Source organism: Nanorana parkeri, unplaced genomic scaffold (assembly GCF_000935625.1).
Source record: "Nanorana parkeri isolate BGI_ZX_2015 unplaced genomic scaffold, ASM93562v1 scaffold837, whole genome shotgun sequence".
Classification (NCBI taxonomy): Eukaryota; Metazoa; Chordata; class Amphibia; order Anura; family Dicroglossidae; genus Nanorana; species Nanorana parkeri.
Genome location: NW_017307105.1, coordinates 63,880 through 83,600, shown reverse-complemented (window position 1 = coordinate 83,600; position 19,721 = coordinate 63,880). Strand labels below are relative to the sequence as shown.

The 19,721-nt window shown below is 40.1% G+C and overlaps 1 protein-coding gene across 1 annotated transcript in view; it reads right to left on the bottom strand.

The window, feature by feature from the left end:
- The window catches only part of LOC108794345 (protein-L-isoaspartate(D-aspartate) O-methyltransferase-like), a 31,302-nt gene that overhangs the window by 4,928 nt on the left and 6,653 nt on the right, over window positions 1-19,721 (bottom strand). The window contains exons 2-7 of the mRNA XM_018565374.1: window positions 13,409-13,560; window positions 10,678-10,782; window positions 8,070-8,101; window positions 7,134-7,238; window positions 5,984-6,104; window positions 1,003-1,088 (exon numbers count right to left, since the gene is read on the bottom strand). Of these exons, the coding sequence (XP_018420876.1) occupies window positions 1,003-1,088; window positions 5,984-6,104; window positions 7,134-7,238; window positions 8,070-8,101; window positions 10,678-10,782; window positions 13,409-13,560 (601 nt within the window). The remainder of the gene's footprint in view (window positions 1-1,002; window positions 1,089-5,983; window positions 6,105-7,133; window positions 7,239-8,069; window positions 8,102-10,677; window positions 10,783-13,408; window positions 13,561-19,721) is intronic.

Sequence of the window (19,721 nt, the reverse complement as noted above, 5' to 3'; positions counted from 1 at the left end):
TAGGAAATATATTTACTAACATTATTTAGAGATATTTTAGGGTATTTTTAAAGGGCTACATAAACCCCAGCCTCCACACTTATATATCCTTGCCCACATGTACAAACATCCTGTTCATATATCTAGGCTTTGGCTACTGTAAATAAATTAGTCTGTGGAAAAGTCTGGTGTACATTACAGTGATGTTCTGTTATAAATCCTTTAGGTCAAGACAGGATCATATACAAATGTTGCCCTCCAGACAGCAGGGGAAGGTAAATTAGCTGCGAGCAGAAGCTACAAAAAAAGACCACAGCTCCTGCAGAACTTTTGCTGCTGGAGTGATGTCACTTTCCAACACTCCCCAAACTCAGGAGCTGTTATCTCTTACATTAAATTATGCTCAACTGCTCTAAACACCCAAGCCTGTCACCTAACCTTCTAAAAGTAGCAAGGAGAAATTGATTTTTTTTGCAAAAAATAAATACATGATATATTATAATACACACACACTTTTAATTTACTCCTCACTATTTGCATCAAAACACAAAAAACAAAAGACTTTCCCTCGCAGGGGTTTGCGTCAGCACAATTGAGAATACAAAAACAAAACAGTCAGGTAAATGCTGACAGTCCAGTCTTTAAAAACACTTTTAACAGCTGCTCTTGAACATTTAACGAATTCTGCGGTTTTGCCGATACTCGCTCCATGGCTCCACGCCAACAATTATCCCACGTTCAAGGCTGTTAAGTCGCGTTGTTTACCCATATCTTCAGAAAAAAATCACTTCTACTGTTGTGGTAAACAACCTGCTTCCCTATTTATCATTTTATATCTATCTATCTATCCATCTATCGATCTTTATATATACACACACACGATCATCTGTGAACAGTGCATTTCCATTCCCTAAGCTTTAGGAAAACAGGAGAGCAGGACGACATATTTTGATGCTCAGGTCATTCCACTCTACAGATACAATTCAGGCAAACAATTATACATGAAGATTTTTCCATACTTACTGCCTGGGGAATCTTAGCAGCTGCTGCGCCTACATGAATGGCATCATATGGGCCTTCTTCAGGATAGCCAGATCTACCATCACCCACTAGAACAATGCAAAATAAAATAAAAAGTCACATGGGTTTTCCTTTTCTCTTACAATCAGAGCTAAATTTATTCTAATTACACTAGGACCTGTGTGCCCAGAACCCCAAACCACCTTCTTAAAGCTGGCCATACACATATGGACAAATTTTGGCCGGGTCCTGCTGACAAAGCTGAAATTCTAGCCCTCTTGTTTCAACAATGTGCGTCACTGACCTGATACAAGTATGCAGCTAAGGAATCCTGACTGCATGCTTGTTCCACGGCAGTGACATACGCAGATTGAGTTTCTGCCATTTCAGCAGGAAATGACCAAACCACATGCAGGAAAACCAAACTGGCGCCTTAGGCAACTGTTCAATCGAGTCTTCATAAAACAGTCTTCATTGAGGAAGGCATCTACCCATATCCGATAGGTGATCTTCAAATACATGCAAAAGCACACACACAGGGACCAGTGTCCATTCCTTGTAAAGTACATTTAAATTTAAAATAAAAGAAATATGGTTAAAAACACATAATCATATTTAAATGTATTTCATTAACTCCTTCCCGGCCGGATGACCAAATTAACCCGTCACGATCGTTCCGGTTCGTAACGGCCAGTGTCAGGATAATTCCGTCATTCTGTATAATGAACACTGGACAAGGACAAGGCTGTCAACTGAGACACGCCTTGCAGAGGGGAATAGCAACAAGAAACACAACCTTATGAGTTAGTGCAGAAAGGGGAATATCCCTGAAAATTTCAAAAGGTTTTTTTTAAATTGCGGATTGTGACGTATCGCACTCAGCCTCACCCTGCACAACCCACGGTTCATTAATCTAAAATGCCAGCTGACTGACAACTCTGTTAACTTACAGTAACCTCTGCAGTGAATCCTTTACACAAAACACAGTAGATGCCACCAAGTGTTTGAACTGAAAATTCAAGGCCCAGGATTTACCCTTCAATGCACTTCGGGCCAAATGCTGATCCAGGTCTGACTACAGAAAGGACAGAAAAAGTTCTGACTACAGAAAACTTTCCTCACACCAGGCAAAAAAAAAAAGCCTTCCATGTGTGCCGTTAAACTTTGCTGTATGTAGATTTCCTAACTTTTAAAAGTGTGGGTATTACTAATTTAGAGATGCCAGTCTCTCAAGACCTGGGCTTTAACAGCCATGCCATTAAAGCCAGTGCCTGTGAAGCAGGGTGGTAAAGCCATCCTTTGTATAGTAGACACGGTTGATCTGGAAGAGCCCACAGGGTGTGTGTCAGAAGTTTGATGAGATAGGAGTACCATATCCACCTATGAGGACCACCCAAATACGTTCCACCTCGACAATATGGAGTGAATGAGGAAGCAGCTTTAGAGAAGGAAAAGGCAGAGATCAGGCTGTACTGATCCCACAGTCACCAGAGCACCAGCTGCTTTCGACAGAGGATCTCTGCATCTGGAGACAAATCTGTCTAGTTTGTTGCTGAACCTGTAAGCCAGGAGGTCCACATCTGGAGATTTCTGAAGGTTCAGCATCCAACTGAACCCCTGTAAGGTCTGAACTGTCCCCATCACATTGCTGGTCAGAATTTGCTAACTATTCACTAAGTAGTGGGTAGTCCAGGTATACCCTGGGAGCATAGTAAGGCTAGCACCGGTGCCAATACCCTTGTAAAGACTTGTGGTGTGGAAGGCAGACCAAATGGCAGGGCAACTAATTGATAGTGTTAAGCATCCACAGCAAAAAGTAGGTAGTGTTGATGTGCTGGAAAGATGAGGAAAGGCAAGAAGGCATCCTTAATGTCCACAGAGGCTAGAAAGTCTCCTTGATGGAAAAAAGGCTATGACAGACCTGGCAGATTCTATGTGAAACTTTTAGACTTGATTGCAGGCATATAAAGCCCCATTTTGTCTCTGAAACAATGAAAAGGTTGGAGTAAAAACCTTGAAACCTTTCAGCTGTTGGAAAAATTGCAATACCTCATTAGTTCAAAAGAGCAGCACTGAGGTTTGCTACTCTGCGGAGACGCAGGCAAGTAGGACAACATAAAACGGATGGGGGGGCAGAGGGCAAGACTCTAGCATGTTACCCCTTGGAAATCAAGTCTCTTACCTAGGCATCCAAGATGCTTTCTGACCAGATGTTTGCAAAGGCTATTAGATGTTCCCCCCACTTTTGGAGAGTGGGGCCATCCCCTAATGCCAAATAGGACTTATCTGAAGGTTTGGAGGATGTGGAAGCCAAAAGGTTTGCCCATTGAACTCATCCCCTAGCTTAGAGTTGAAGCCTGGCAGTAACAAAAGGAACTCTTCTTGGCCTCAGGAGGGGAAGGAGTTTTCCCCAGTTTGAGGCTTAGGCATCTACAACTGGGGAAAATTAGTACTTTTACCCCCATGCTGTCCTTCCTAAGGATGTGCTAAGAAACGCAAAAATGATGTTCACTGTCAAAAGCATGCACTTTTTAACATTGCTGGTCAACAGACTGACATTTTAGGCAGGGTAAGTATGGATAGTAGCTGGATCCTTGGACATAAGTTTAGTATATTTGCCTAAGGTTTGATAGACTGACATCACAGCTATGGCAGGTTGCAAAGCAGGGTCTGCTAGCAAAAAAAAACAATGTCAAGACCATAAGGCGGGACATAGCAAGCTGCCCCTGAACCATTAAAAGGATTGTGAGCTAGAGAAACTCGATGTAGTGGGACTGTCCTTGCACGTGTGATCACTGCTTAACAGAGACAACCTCATTAGAGAACACCCGATAAGATCCATGGGTAGTCACAAACCAGCTGCTGAAAGCAGGAGAGAGTCAACTGGTTGGAGATAACAAATAGGTTTGCGAAGATCCAAATCCTCCTGTAGGTGACAGGAGAACCCAATTGTCTGTGAATACCCGACTCCTGTGTCCCTTAATGAACAAGAACAAAAAAAATGGAGTTTATTTTTTTTAACTGCTGAAGTCCCAGGTGCCGTTTTAAAATAACGCAGGCTTAGTGGTTATTTGTCCCAGCACGTGCACTGTGCAGCTCCAATCTGCAATCAAGCTGGATATACTATATGTTAGTAACAGCCACAGTCTAGCACTAAGCCCAACTGCTGATCGATTCATTTCCTGGGCTTAGTACTGGACTGCAGCTGTTAGTAGGAGAGCACTCCATAGCAGAGCACTGCAACACGATGATGCATTGTGACTAACTAAGAAGTGCTGTGACGTCAACTGTGATTTTTTTTTAGGTTTCTTTTCAAAGCAAAACAAAAATAGTCAATTCATATGGAAATCGCACAAACATGAAACATACTTTTGCAGTTAAAGGGAAATAGTGGTCTCAGTAAGCCCATATTTTGAGTTTTTACTTTGTAATGTTTAACTTAAAGTAATGTTTGATATGACTTTTATATTTTTACAAGCTTTTCTTCCTTATTCTTGTAAATTTTATTTAAATGTTGTAAAGATCTCACTGACTTAGTGCATTGCTCAATCACAACAGCAACTGTTAAGATATTAGTCATGTAGGGAGTGCATCATTTTCATGGAGTTGGCCAACACACATAATAATTGCAGTAAGAGCACTAATGCACATCCATTGTGCAACATTGCAGCTAGGAAGCCTACAACATATTATCAACAAATGTCCCCATTTACATATATACTCAAAAAAGGTATGCATAGGAAAAGGGTTTTAAAAACATTAATACTGAATATTGTTAATTTTATCAAGTTGATCAAATAGTTACATGTTCTCCCTGTGCTTGCGTGGGTTTCCTCTGGGTACTTCGGTTTCCTCCCACACTTCAAAGATATGCTGATAGGTTAATTAGCTGCAGTCTAAATTGTGGCCCCTTGTATGTATGCATGTTAGAGAGGGACCTTAGATTGTAAGCTCCTTGAGGGCAGGGACTGATATGAATGTGCATGTAAAATGCTGCTTAATGTGTCAGCTCCATATAAATACCTGCAATAAATAAATCTTGGTCATAATGACTAGGGATGCAGCGATACAGAGTATCTGGGCGACTACTTGTACTCTCCCAAATGCTCCGATGCCCAGCCTGATACTTTTGGAATCAGGAAGCTGGGCAGCGAGTCGTTACACGCTGCCCGGCTTCCCAGTTGCTCGGGAAGCTGGCCAATCAGGAAGCCGGGCGCCATGTAATGACGCAGCTGGGTGGATTTTGACAATATTGTCAGCATCTGTCCTGGCTGTGGCACTCTCAGTATATTGCGGGCAATAGCCCGCGATATACTGAGCTTTGGGTCATGGGAGGAGGTTAGCATATGTCCTCCCGTGACCCTAAAGAGAACTATGGGGAAAAACACTTACACCATAGTTCTCGTTTAAATAAAAAAAAGTGTGAATCTTGGGTAACAATATTGATTTTTTTTTTAAAAAAAGACCCAAATGTAAATTCCAGTAGTAACAGCTACAATAGTGCCAATATATATATACCATTGTTTGGTATAACACAGTGAAACTCAGTATGTACCCAATATATACATTATTAATATAACATTATTACAGGTGGATTCCACGCTTTGCTGTGGACAGCAGATGTGCTTACCATAGAAAGCAATGTTCTACTGTGCGACAGGTAATTATCATGTTAAATGTAAATGAGACCCAGGGTTAACCAACCCCACCGCTTCACATTATGAGTATTGATCAAATAAATGTCGCCATATTTCTCTTTAAATTATTTACAATCAGCAAACTAGATACTTCTGCACAACCTATCCTGATACCGCTGGGCAAGTTTGTAGGTGGGGCAGATAGAAGTAAAAAGGTACAACTGATCCCTGTAGTTGTGATTCTGTGTATATAGCACATATTTTATAATACTATAGCTTGGGAATCATGTTTTGAAATACAGTAGCTAAACAATTTGTTGCACAAGTCAATTGTGACATATACTCACCTACAAATTTTATACGACCAGAGCTCAGTAATGTTGAATCATCCTTTTGGACATTTTCAATTGACTCACGGACAAGTTGATCAATATGGTCAATGCCAACAACTTTTCCTGTGGGGCCTACCTAAGAAATAACATTTTTAATAAGCCATCAGCCTGAAAAGTAGAATCTTGTGGTACCTTTGTTGTATTCATCCAAAATCCAAACTGAGAAATTTCAATACCGATAACTTGTACCTTTTTAATCAACAATGTGTGTTTGGCATTGCCTGATTGACAGCTCTCTAGAGACAGAGCCTGCTGTGCCCACCCCTCCCCGATCTGTCCCTCTAATGAGCACTGGAAGAACAGGGATAGGGGAAGGGGGTATGCCTGTGGGGAGTGGTGACTGGCAGTCACCACTCTCTGCATGGAGAACACCGTGAGCGGAGCTGAGCCGAGGGCAGGAAACCTGACTTTTCTATGCAGCAGTTAAGTTCCACATACAGGCCTGGTCCCTCCAACATGTGACTGGACAATGAAGGGAGAAGAGCAGACTGATGAGTTAATTTCTTTGTCGCTTTGCTCGCTCTCCTCCTATCAGCAGGTTCCTTATTAGCACATGACCACGGCAACTGATTGGATTCTTGTACTAATACTCCTTCCAGCTCTGCTGTACATGGACTGCTAAGAGTCTGATACCAAGTTAAAGTCAAATACTTAGACTGATGCTAAAAAAAAAATATCTATATAATTAATTTTGGAATTTTACATCTGCCTGGAGTTCCGCTTTAACTAGGATAGCTCACTATTACTTATATATTAAATTTTTCTATAGTTAGGCCTTAGCAAGCCTAGTGTTTTTCGCAAGTCTTTTTCTCTCCTCTCTTAACCTTGTTCTCAGTCTAGTCATCTGCCCTTATATGGCCAGGCTAACAGGGTCATTTACAAAAGGGTTGAGTTTTGAGAAGGCAGGAGAAGTGAACAATCTAGGACAACATAGCTGACCTGGAAAGTCAGCTGAATTTGTACATTTTTCCAAATCAGCCATTTTGGCCTAGATTGTTCACTTCTCCAAACTCTTCACCCTGTAAATCATCAATTTGTCGCACAATCTCTTACATATTTATAGCTATTTTACCTAAATATAAAACATTTATGAAAACTTACTAACCATTCTTGCAAAGCAGGCAGTGAGATATCCACTCCCAGAGCCAACGTCCAATACTTTTGCCCCCTCAACCAATTTATCTTCTAATACTTCCAGGGCATGTGCATGCTGCAAGACACATGAATACCACAGAAAAAAAAGACTCAGAATAACAATCATTGTGGAATTAGTTGCATATTAAGAGAAACAGCAGGATCTTCAGGTAATAACTTTAGTACTTTGAGTAAGAAAGAAAAAAAAAAAAAAAGAAGAAGAAGTATATTGTGATTGAAAACTTTCTATATTTTTTCTATTTTGCATGGAGACACTTTAATAAAAGCAATACCATGTTCATGTATTGTGTAAAGTGGACATTTCAGGAACTTTACAAGCGTGCATGATTAAAGTCTTCACATCAAAATATACAGCAAAAAAAATTATTTTCCAAAAAAGCTCTCCCATTTTTAGGCACTTTCATCCCTAGCAAAATGGCTTTGCCTAGGCTGAGATGATGTCATCAGTCTACTGCAGGCAGGAGAAAGCTTTTCCTCCCGTGATCAGATTGCAACTTTGTTGCAAGTCACAAAGTGAAAACTGCACCTGTATTAGAATTTACATGATTGTGTCATCTAGGAGCCAGCATATCGGTCCAAAAACAGATGCCGACCGTGAATGGTGCCTAAACAAAGATGGCTCTGTATTTCAGGAAAGAAAAACAGATGAAGACATTGGCAGTGGCAGTACTGCGATCTCTGAAAGAGGGAATACATACCTTTTACACATTACTTAGCCGGCATGCACTTTATAATACAAATATATCTGTTGCTAGATCCACTTTACCTTTTAGAAATACTGGTTAGAATTCAAAACGTTGGTGCATTATAATGAGGATCTTTTTGGCACAAACTATTTATTTTCGCCACTAAAGTTAAAAATAGAAATAATGCATTGGGCACTCACCATATGGGGTGCACTAATTGTAGCCCTGTATCCTGTGGGCAAGAAAAGATGGGCACTATTAAAATCCATTAATTCAGTCATCTAACTAGGACAAATATTTAAAAGCAAATCATTTGAAAAAAGTGAATTCCATAATAAAACTAACAATTTAATTCAGTCATCTAACTAGGACAAATGTTTTGATGATATAAATAGCAAATGGCTAAAAATCAATTTTTATTCCTAGTATTGACTAAATTCATGGAATTTACTGATGGAGAGTGCATACTTGAGGTATGGCTAGACAGATGTCTCAAAACGTTAAGGAACCCTTCACTCAAAGAAACAAGAAGGCTGCCATTGATGACCTCTTATTCTGCATCATTGTTACTTTCCTGTTCTACAAATTTGTTCTGGCTCTCACTCAGAAAGTGTTAAAGCCACAGTCAACCTAACAGCCCAGCAACCAGCAATTTAAAGTGACACTAAATTGAGGAGTGCCGGTATGTGTTCGCTCACCTCCCGATCTACTGAGCCGACCTGTGACAGTCTCATTGTCACAGGTCGGCTAGAACTATGAGGTGAGTGAAAAGCACTCCTCATAGTTCTCCTTTAAAGATTTAACTCCCGAGTTTAGTGTCACTTTAAGAAAAAAGGTCAGCAAATGGCAGCTTCCATAAATTTTCTTAGGAAAGGTTTACTTTAAAGTTGTAATGTACCAGCAACATGCCACTCATAGAAAGTGCTGAACTAGTAGAGTATAAAATATTTGGCCATATACATTTATTGACAGATTTCAAAAGATCAAGGCATTCAGAGCCAGTGCAAAACATGAGTAGCAGGAGAGAAGAACGAACTCACAATTATTCCATACAACGATGCGATCGTTGTAAAACCTTTTCTAATATACAGTAACAGGGGTTCAACATGTGATTGGACAGCAATTGACCTTTAAAGTTGCTTTTGCCCCTTTTTTGCAAATAGTGAACCTATCCAACAAAATGTTTTCTAAATATGAGCACCTTTTAAAATTATACAGATTTTTTTTTTTGCCAGGAGAAATCCAGAATTGTCTACATTGAGGCTGTTCTAATTAATACATCTTGCTGCTGCTCAAACTCTCTTGCAGAAAATTAGGGATAGGATAGGTGCATTATGCATCTGGATAGGTACATTATGAAAATGCACAGAAATGCGTGTTTTACTGCAAATGACCGCAATGTGCTTACAGCAGCACAGTGCCATTCACTGTGGTGGTACACCAACGCAACACAATATTAGAAACGTTTAGGTTGAGCAGATTAATGGTAAAGACATTTTCTTACGCAGTGCTATTAAATTTAGCATTAGCGTCATATCTCTGTCATCCTTACTCATATGCTTATAACAACGCACATCAAAAAGTGACCTCATTAAATCCAAACCTTCAAATAATTTGTCTGCACAAAAGATTAAAGTGCAGCAGATATCTCAGATTTTTAAGTGTTTATTTAGGCAACAAATGTATTCATCAGTACAGGCAGTCCCCAGGTTACGAACAAGATAGGGTCTGTAGGTTTGTTCTTAAGTTGAATCTGTATGCAAGTTGGAACAAGTACATTTTTAAAGTGCAACTCCAGCCCAAATTTTTTTGTTTTGGATAGCATAGGGAAGGGTTAACCCCCTGTAACGTTTGTTTTGCTGTGTGTGCCCCTGTTCAGAAGATTTCACCACACTTTCTGTCCCTGTGACAATTGGATTAAAAATTTTGGGTTGTCGTGGAAACAAGGATTGGTGATAAAGATTCAGTGGAGGCACCTTTTTCCCCATGATTACTCTAACAGGAGTGAATTTCCCTTCCAAGGGGTAGATTTTCCCTCACTTCCTGTTGTCTCAAGGACAGGAAGTGAGACTAATTCTTTCTAATGAAGATACAGACAGCAATAAAGACCTCACAGTGACCCGGAATAAGAAGGCACCCCTCGTCTGCACATCTAACAAGAGCCGACTTCCTGTAATGTACATACAGTACAGTGAACAGACCCAAAAAGGCAGGCACTACTCGTCAGCATGAGCATAATAGCATTACAACTACACCTGCTGTACAGTAATAGCCTCCGTTTGCAAGTAGGAGTCGTATGCAAGTCGGATGTATGTAACTTGGGGACTGCCTGTATCAAACAAACAAAAAGTTTGTTTTGAAACAACTTACAAACAGAAGATAAATAAAAACCTGTATTGATACATCGCATCTTCTTGCCCTGATGAAGGGACCGTGTGTGGCCCCCTAAACGTTGGCTTTTTTCATTGTGACGGTTTGTCCAAATAAACGGATATATTGAATGATATATTACTGAGTGCTGGTGATTCCCGTCTTCTGCCCTGTATTGATACTTACATTTTTATCCAATAAAAGAAAAGAAAATCTCAGCATTTTCTAGCAAATATTTTCTTGCTGTTGCTTTTGACCATTTTTTTTTTTTTAACTGATTTTAGGGGCCACGACAAAGTAATACAAGATGATACAATTAACAGTACTAATATTCTAAAACTAGTCTACAGTATGTATAAGTGTGATAATCAATAATGAATACAATAATGTGTGAAACGGACAACATTAGACACAGTGTGTAATAGGCAGGTGCCCTACCTATACTTTGTGGGGAATCCATATATGGGGAGTTTTGGATATAAAGTGCTCGGTCTGTCTCTGTCAGAGCATCAAACACGCGCTGAGACCGGATCACTCCATTCTCTAAAAGAAAAAACGTTACATCAACAAGATAGAATCTGAGAATGTTTGGGAATTCCAGGAATTCGCATGTCAACGCGCCCGTCCTGGTTGCTGCAGAAAAAGTTCTCTGCACATCATCTGGCTGGTGACAGTTCCTCAATATAGCAGATGCAGAAGGATGAGATTCATCTGTCATTGCAGTTTCATTGTAGGTGTTGCAGTCAGGTTCCATCCACTAGGGTAACAAGCAACAAAAGGACAGGAAAATTGTGCAAATGGAACCCCAAAGAGAGATGAACTGTCCATGTGTGGTTTTAGGGCTTGTATACATGGATATATCTCTATGTACTGGTCCTGACCATTCAATTCCTTGGCTGAAAACGGTAGCTAGATATAGCACTATATATACACAACTAATTCATTCACTGTCTTGCTTGATAAATCTTCTGCATTGCGTTTGCAAATTATTTCTCACTTTCAACAAAGTTCATGGTTCTGAACCGGCCCAAGTGGCTCCGTCGGCTAACGAAGGGAAGGGGTCCGGTGACATCACGGAGATCGACATCACCGGACTCCTCCCCCCTTCCCTTCATTAGCCGACGGAGCCACTTGGGGAAGGGGGGAGGATGGAACTCCCGGAAGCCGACGGAGAGGTGAGTACCGATCAAAAGAATTTTAAATCGATCAAAAAAATTAACGATTAATCGAGGAATTATTCGTTAAATTTCCGCATTCCTAAAATAAATACATCCTTAAATTTAAAATAAAATACACAAATGCAGTGTTACAAACATCAAATTTTACTTCAGAATAAAACTGCATACACAATTTTTTGCAATCGTACTGCACTGAAAATGCACGGCATCGCGGTACCATGCGTTCCAGTGCTGGCGATCACACTGTGGGTGAGAGGCGTGTTTGGGGTGCCATTGAAACTAATGACACTGCAACGCACCTTCCGCACCAGAATTTCTCAGGCCAAAACCGAAAATGATTTTTTTTCACCCACTTTTCATAATTATTATTTTTTTTTTTTATAGCTTCAGCCAGGGAATGACAGCTGCCAGTGGCAAGATTCCGCAGACGGCAGCTGAATGTAAATACAGCAGGTAGTGGGGCTGGGGCAAAAGCCAATAGCAGGCTGACTATTGCACCCATCCACTGTTTGCTGTGCCCCCCTTCTAGCGTGGAGGAGAGCTAGTGGATCCAACCAACTAATCGACAATGAAAATAGTTGACAACTATTCTCATTATCGATTAGTTGGTTGCAGCCCTAAAGCATTTTGTTATACATTTTAAATAAGTGTAAAAATTACCCAATGATTCTGCCAGATATCCGGTGCTGTTCTGTGTCCTGAGCACTCTGCAGTATTATATTAATCTTCCTGCCTAAATTGCCTATGTGAACTACAGAACACCTTCTCTATAGGTTATGGAGATGGAAAGGCAATATATTCTGTAATCCTTACATTCTTCCTGTATTAGGATGGCAATGCTGCTCTTCCATCACAACAATAGAGTGGGTGAGCGTTGTCACCCTAGGACAGGAAGTGTGTTAATGGCAGGATCATCCGGTTCCACCATATCCAAGGAGTGGTAAGCTGAAATATGGCATTTTGTTTTTAGGGATAGATACCCTATAGCAAAATGAAAACATATTTTTTAATGCAAATGCTCAAAAATGGTGAAAATAGTGTATGTATGCACTTACAAATACCTTATCCATCAGTCATCTTCCTTTGTCGGTTCACCAGCACTAGATGGAGGTAATGAAGGGGTGCTATTTGAGGGAAGTAATGTAATCATTTTCTCATAGGGAGTTCTCTATAGAATCACTTTCACTCTTTGCCAAGGACCAGGTCAGTTCTTTACCCACCATAATCCTCCTCTCTCGTCCATTTATCAGCCATTTGGTACTCGTTTTAAAAAATGCAGATGTCTTGTCAAATGAGAAAGGAAAACACAGGGCTGGACTGGTACAGGCCACACTGTTCTGTGTAGTGATGGTATCTGCCCCTACTGCCTTGTTCACACCGAAAGCAGCTACGGCTCTAGAACGCACACGCTTTCGGTGCGAACAAGCCCTTATGCAAATGGAAGAGCATAATGCTGGGAGATATGGAAAGTTTATAATCACTGGGCTGAGCAGCCAGCAAGGCTGGAGCCAAGAGGTCATAGAGAATCCAAGTCCCTCTGCTATGCCTGCACAGCAGGCACATAGTGTTGCAAGTGCAGATGCACGCACTATTTTAACTTGCAATTTTAAACTGTTTGCATGGGGTAAAAAAAAAAAAAGTTTTTTTATGTAAACTGAGGGGACTTTCTGACTTCAACACAGTTGCCTTAATTCCTGTATAACATTAGCAGTTCACTTGCTGATTGCCTCATTTAAGCATGTTCTTAAAAACAGTGGGTTGATGTAAAAGATGTGAACACTGAAATCAATTCTAACAGACTACTCATTATTTTAAATGGAGATCCTCAGACGAACGTTTATTCACTTGATTCACTAAAAATCAGCAGATTTACATTTGGGCACAGCAGTAAAGGGGGTCACAGCTAGCACATTCAGTTCTTAAAGATATTTTATAAAAAAATTGTACCTACTTTTATTGCATTCTTCAAATAAACAGAGACTGCGACTTACTTCTAAGATTGTTAACAAGATCGCTGTGTGTTTTTCCACTTGAGGTCCAAGCCATGGCTCTTGTAAACAGGAGTCCAAATGGTAATGTTATTGTGGCCAGCCGCATGAAACCGCTCATGACACAGGACCAGCAAGATGATCCACAGCCTGCTCTGTCAGTCAGCAAGAACACATGAGCAGGGTCAGATTACTGACGCTAGAGAGAGAAGTTCAATTCTACAAGTTAAGTCTATTGAAAATAGAAAAAAGCTGTATACAAAATATATGCACCCATAAGCCTTTTTTTTTTTTTACAAGTTAAGTTTTGAGAAGTATTAGGACTGCTTTAGATAATAATGAGGCACCACACTGCCAATAATCAACAACTTAAATCAAGTATATTACCTTTATCTATAAACTATTCTTTTAATGAGGATCTAGCTATGCCAAAAAGTCAATTTCCATGGGGTGTACATAATTTTTCACATAACTGTTGCTTAAATATTTATCAGAACAGGGTTTTTAAATTAGTAAAAATGTGTGTAATAAAAAAAAAAAAAAAAAAAAACACATTCAACTAATTTCTCCATTACAAGCACATTTCCCTAACATCCCATTTGGGTTGCTAACAAACTACCTCTGCTACACTGAAATCCTAGGCCGCGTTATCAATGCTACCCATTTGTTTTGCTTGATCAATGCTACCCAGTCACACTCTGTGGACTACAGAACACCTTTCTTTTGTTTATGGATATGAGAAAGATTTATTATGGAACCCAGCAGGGGAGAACTCAGACAGGGCTTTCTGAAAGATCAACAGCTATTTATGTATACTTGCAGTGTTTTATTTTATTGCACAGAACAAGCAAGATTACAGTCGTAGAGTAAGTGATAGATCGAATGACTGTGCACAGTAACTTGCAAACATATAAAACAAACATTAAACATTGTCATTGTTACAAAATCTGTCTAAGATAATTGTATCAGATATAATACTCAAAGTACAGTGTTTTACAAGTGCAAAAGACAAGCAGTATAGACAAAAAAAAAAAAAAACAATGTTTCCCTCAAAAACAGGTCTGGAGTACCTAGGCCATATCTCCTCATTAAGGAGAACAGAAATTCATACTGCTGGCATACAGGGGACCGGCCTTGATAGCAGTGATAAAAATGTAGCAGTTACCTGCCTCCAATAATCAGAAATCACCCGACAATGCCAAAGTGTGTGAAGGAAATCTGCATTTGTCTGGAAACGTCCAAAAAAATTTGACGTGGGCATATGCCCCATCCCACAGAGCTGCACTGGCGATAGGAATGCTTCATGTATAATGTAGAGTTGGATCATTTTACTGTTTACAGCTAGGGAAACTGTTAGGCGAGGAGAACAAATGTACTCGCAATCCTCATCTGACATGGATGGGATACATAAATGCCATTTGGATCTTACCGCTAGAGGAGATCTCCCTAATTTTGTGCACAACAGTTGAAAATACAGAGTTGAGAGTAAACCTTTGGGACCTTTGCACTTGAAAATGCCAATAAATGGGTAGTTTGAGATCCGAACCCTATCAACTCTAAACTGGGAATTAAATGCAGGTCTCAAATTGTAGATATCTATAGAAATATGATTGCAACAAAGATCTGCGCTTATGGAAAGTGGACTATCAGTAGTAAGCCTAAAGCTGCTATGAGAAGTGGAAAAGGTGAGGTGTGGGTGTTGTCACAGCGCTAAAGGTCTAAATAAATGAAACAAATATATAAATATTATGTGGTTATTCAATATCATTACATTTTTGATTGATGCTTTTGTTCCACTGATTTTTTCAGTTTTTCATTTTATTTGTTATTTGCACGATATGATGCACCTATAAGACATTTTTTGTGATTGGTCTTATATTTATTAGTCAATTTTACACGTTTTATTCTGTATTTTTTTAACTTTGTGGTTTGCAAACCCTGTTACACTGTATTTATTCACCGTGGTACCCTATTGGGGAATATAGTTTATAGGAGTTTCATGATTACACATCAGCACATGTTTAGGTTTCAACGGACATATCTGTCTGTCATATTTCGTTCATATCATTAGGTCTCTCTGAAGACCTTTTCCACCGGGTGGTTTCTCACTGTAAATCCTTATATATTTAATATTTATATATTTATGTTTCATTTATTTAGACCTTTAGCGCTGTGACAACACCCACACCTCATCTATAGAAATATGTTCTTTATAGACCAAATTTTGTCTGCAATTGATCAAAGGAACACAAAGTACAATCACCAAATACATCCAACAAAACCACCACTCCTCTGATCCGCCACACGTGGTTATCAGAAGTGTCTTAAAACCTATAAGGTAAGATCACTCGGAACATCAGAATTTGGCCTGGGCAACAATCGTTTGCTTCCAAGCAAATGAGTGGGATGGGATGTTTACAATCTGAGCTAAATGGGCATCCCCTGTAGAAGGAATCGTAGGTAAGTGCCATGTTTAAGTTGACCAGCTAGATAATTCAATTAGATATCCGGAAAGGCCGTGCCTGCTTCAAGTTCAGGTCTTAGTAAAGTAGCATGTGTCAATTTACGTCTAGTGTTATGAAATATAACGATAGTAAAAAGTGAATTTACCTCAGAAATCTTGCATTATTTTTAAGCATGGGGAAATTCGTATATATAATATATTTTCCATAGTCACTTTTAATGTGACTGGGGAGTTATCATGGTAAATGATGCAATGAGCAGAGGAAGGGCACTCCTGATCATGCAGGGACCATGTAGTGCTTCAGAGGTGCACAGTCTGCTGGGCAGTGCTACCATCAAACAAGATGACAGCGCCCAGCAGCATTTCCAAGTAGATTTGCCTCACATAGATGAAGGGGTCTTTGGGCCAATAGAAGACAAACTAATAAGGCGCTCCTTTAAAAATAAAACAATAGAAATGTATGTATGTACGTACAACAAGAAATGTAGAAAGCAAAAATAGGGAGCAGGGTATCTTTATAGTACGGAAGCCTAACAGCCACCATTATGGTCACGTAGCTAATATTTTCAGAGCAAGGTCATGTTATGGTAAGCTCAGAGTACCTGTCAGGGTTTACCATTCTCCTCAGAATCCCAGCCAGGATTTCCAGAAGATTCTCTACTAATGGATCTTACAAGGTCCAGACCAGTATAGATAATAATAGTAACAGATTCCAGACCAGGACTTCCAGTGTACCCTGAAGCTGGGTGTGTCATATCTGATTCAGAGGGGTATTTAAGCACTGGCTCTGCAAGGAGCTGGTGCTGCTGTTTTCTCGTTATAGACATGGACTGTCTGACCCTTCTTCGCTTGCTGCCCACCCTTATCTTCTGCCTGGACCCGACTTTGCTCTTGCCTCCTGCGTTTATCCTCTGATTACTAGTTGCCGGGGCAACCCTGGGGACTGCGACCTGGTACCAGCAAGCAGCCAAGCCCATCTCCACCATCAGGAGCTCTGGTGAACACCGGCTGGTACTTAGACTGCGCCCCTCAGGTAAGCCCGTGTCACCTGCCAGGGGGGCGTAACCCTAACAGGTCAGCAGTGGCAGCTCATGTTTTTTCTATAAAAAAAAAAGGAGTTATTTTAAACAAATTAAGCTGTAAAGAGATATTAAAATGAAATACATGCAGTTCCAATGTATCGCTTATGTATTAGAGATACAAGTGACCAATTAGGTAAGCTGAGCAAAAAAATATAAGCTTCCAGAATGTGAGCAGAAGGAATGCTGCTGTATGCGAGTTGTCCCCCAATACTATGCAGGACCAGTTCAAGTCTAGCTACAGGGAGCAAAAACACAAGATACATTCAAGATTACTTGGAGCCTTTTATGTTTCAAATATCAAGAAGCCACAATTAACAATTTTACAGGAAAACCAATGGTAGGCAACTATGCAGTCATAATACTTCTTTAACACAAACAAACCCGTGGCCTTCTCTTGTCCTTTTGATATTTTAGTATATCACAAGCAGACAAGGTTACCTTGACAAAAGGTAACTTTTATAAAAGGTCAATAACAACAAATATCAATACGGAATCCTGTCCTTATTTCTGCTGGAGACACAATTATAAGATTAGACAGCAGTTTACCTTATGAGAGGCAAGGGAACAGCATCACATACATTCCACAACCAGGATGGCTGCCATGTCCTCTGTAATCTTTCACACCAAGAAACATTCAGCAACGACTCAAGAGACATGTGCACAAACAAGCTACGAACATCCTCTTGGGTCCTAGCACTCAGCAGGCTCTCTTATGATTTCCACAGCATGCTCAAAGTTATACTATGTGACCTTTATTTAGAGATTAATAAAGATTGAAAGAAATGGCATTTGAGTCGAACAGATTTTCAGGATTTAGAGGAGGTCTAAGTATATTACAGTAAATCTGCAAACGCTTTCATTTCATTAAGACCCATGGGATTGTTTACAATTAGTAGTTGTAAATGTTAATGGTGTTATAAGAGATCCATTAAATGTCCTTCTTATGTTTAAGAGGATTGCTGTAGTTATGGTGGCATGTTTTACGGTTAGCACTCCCGTGAGCAGCACTTTTCTACCGCTGGAAAGCAGCATCCAGTTCAAACAGCCAATCTCTATAACAGAAGAAGGGAAGGGAAGTACTAATACACAAGGACATGGATCATTTCTAACAGAACTCCAGTAGAGTCACCAACCCTAGCTAATGGCTCTTAAATGGCAAAATCTATCAGCAAAAACTTAGTATAATTATATGGCTTTAAACATGTCATTTCACATGTGTAGAAATGCTCTTATTTTCTAAGCATTTTACTTATTTTTATGCTATAATGATGCTGATGGGTCATTTTAAAAGTGAAGGTAGTGAACTAGTGAGAGGCACATGCATTGCTTTTGGAAAAGATAGAGTTGTAGTCCGAGCTGCAAATTAAAATGTTACTAAACCCACAAAAGAAATCAAATTCAGCACCTTCATTGCTAGTCATCTGTGGCCCTTGTAATGCCAGCATCATACAGCATGTTAAAAAATGCTTTTCAGTTCTCCCCACCTGCAACTTTATATTTCAAGGTGGCTACATTCACTCTACATGGTCCCACTTAGCGCTGCAACTAATAATTATTTTTCTAATCTATTAGTTGGGAATTATCTTTTCGATTAATCTGATAGAAAATAGAATAAAATACCATCCCTAATTTAAAATAAAATACATAAATGCAGTTTTACAAACAAAGTTTACTTCAGAATAAAACTGCATGCACAATTTCTTTTTAATCACACTGCACTGGAACACACGGCATTGCGGTACCGTGCGTTCCAGTGCTGGCGATCACACTGTGGGTGGGAGGCGTGTTTGGGGTTCAATTGAAATGAATGCCACAGAAGTAATAGGTCGGGCCGAAACCAACATTTTTTTTTTTTTATATATAACAACTGTATTGTAAGCACATGGTGCTTGAATAACTTCAGCCAGGGAATGACACCTGCCAGTGGCAAGATTTCACAGATGGCAGCTGAATGTAAATACAGCAGGTAGTGGGCAGGTGCAATAGCCAGCCTGCTATTGACCATTTCAAATTGCAATAGCAGGCTGGCTATTGCACCCGCCCACTGCTTGTTGTGCCCTCCTCCCAGCGTGGAGGAAAGAGCTAGAGGATCCATCTAATCGATAACGAGAATAGTTGACATGTATGTAGGAATGCAGCCACCCTCCTCTGCTTGCTCCTGACATGGACAGCAATTATGTACTGACGCACCCATCGCCAGAATGTAAAAGCAAAAAAAAGTGACATAACTGAGAATTGTCACTCCTATTTCTTAATGAAATAATGTAATCTTGCCAGTGCAAGGCAACATTAAAATGTCTTTCAAAGGGGCCCCCCTCCAACACCCTTATACTCACCTTGCCTAAGCTCCTTCACCACTTCTTCCTCCATCACAGTTAGCAACACTAACTGATGCTTCTGGGTATGGGGAAGCATGTGATCTGCTCCCACACGACAGTGCTTGGGCCTAATATCTATGTTAGTTGCAAATACTGTTTTACCCTTTTCTATTGAGAAACTACCCAGAAACTGTTGAGAAACTACCCGATCTCGCAGAGGGGTAATAGAGATGGCTCAGCTGTGGATTAATTCTGTTTGGCTGCACTGCTAACTGTGGGAACAATATTAAGGCCTCATTCTCATGGACTTGCACATCCATGCAGAAACCTGCACATGGGACTGACCGGTGCTACCTGTAGCCTGCGTGGAGCCATCTGTACATCTCTGTGACAGGACGCGGCTATGTGGATTCCTACAATGAAGTCTCATTACTGTAAAGGTATGAGAAAAT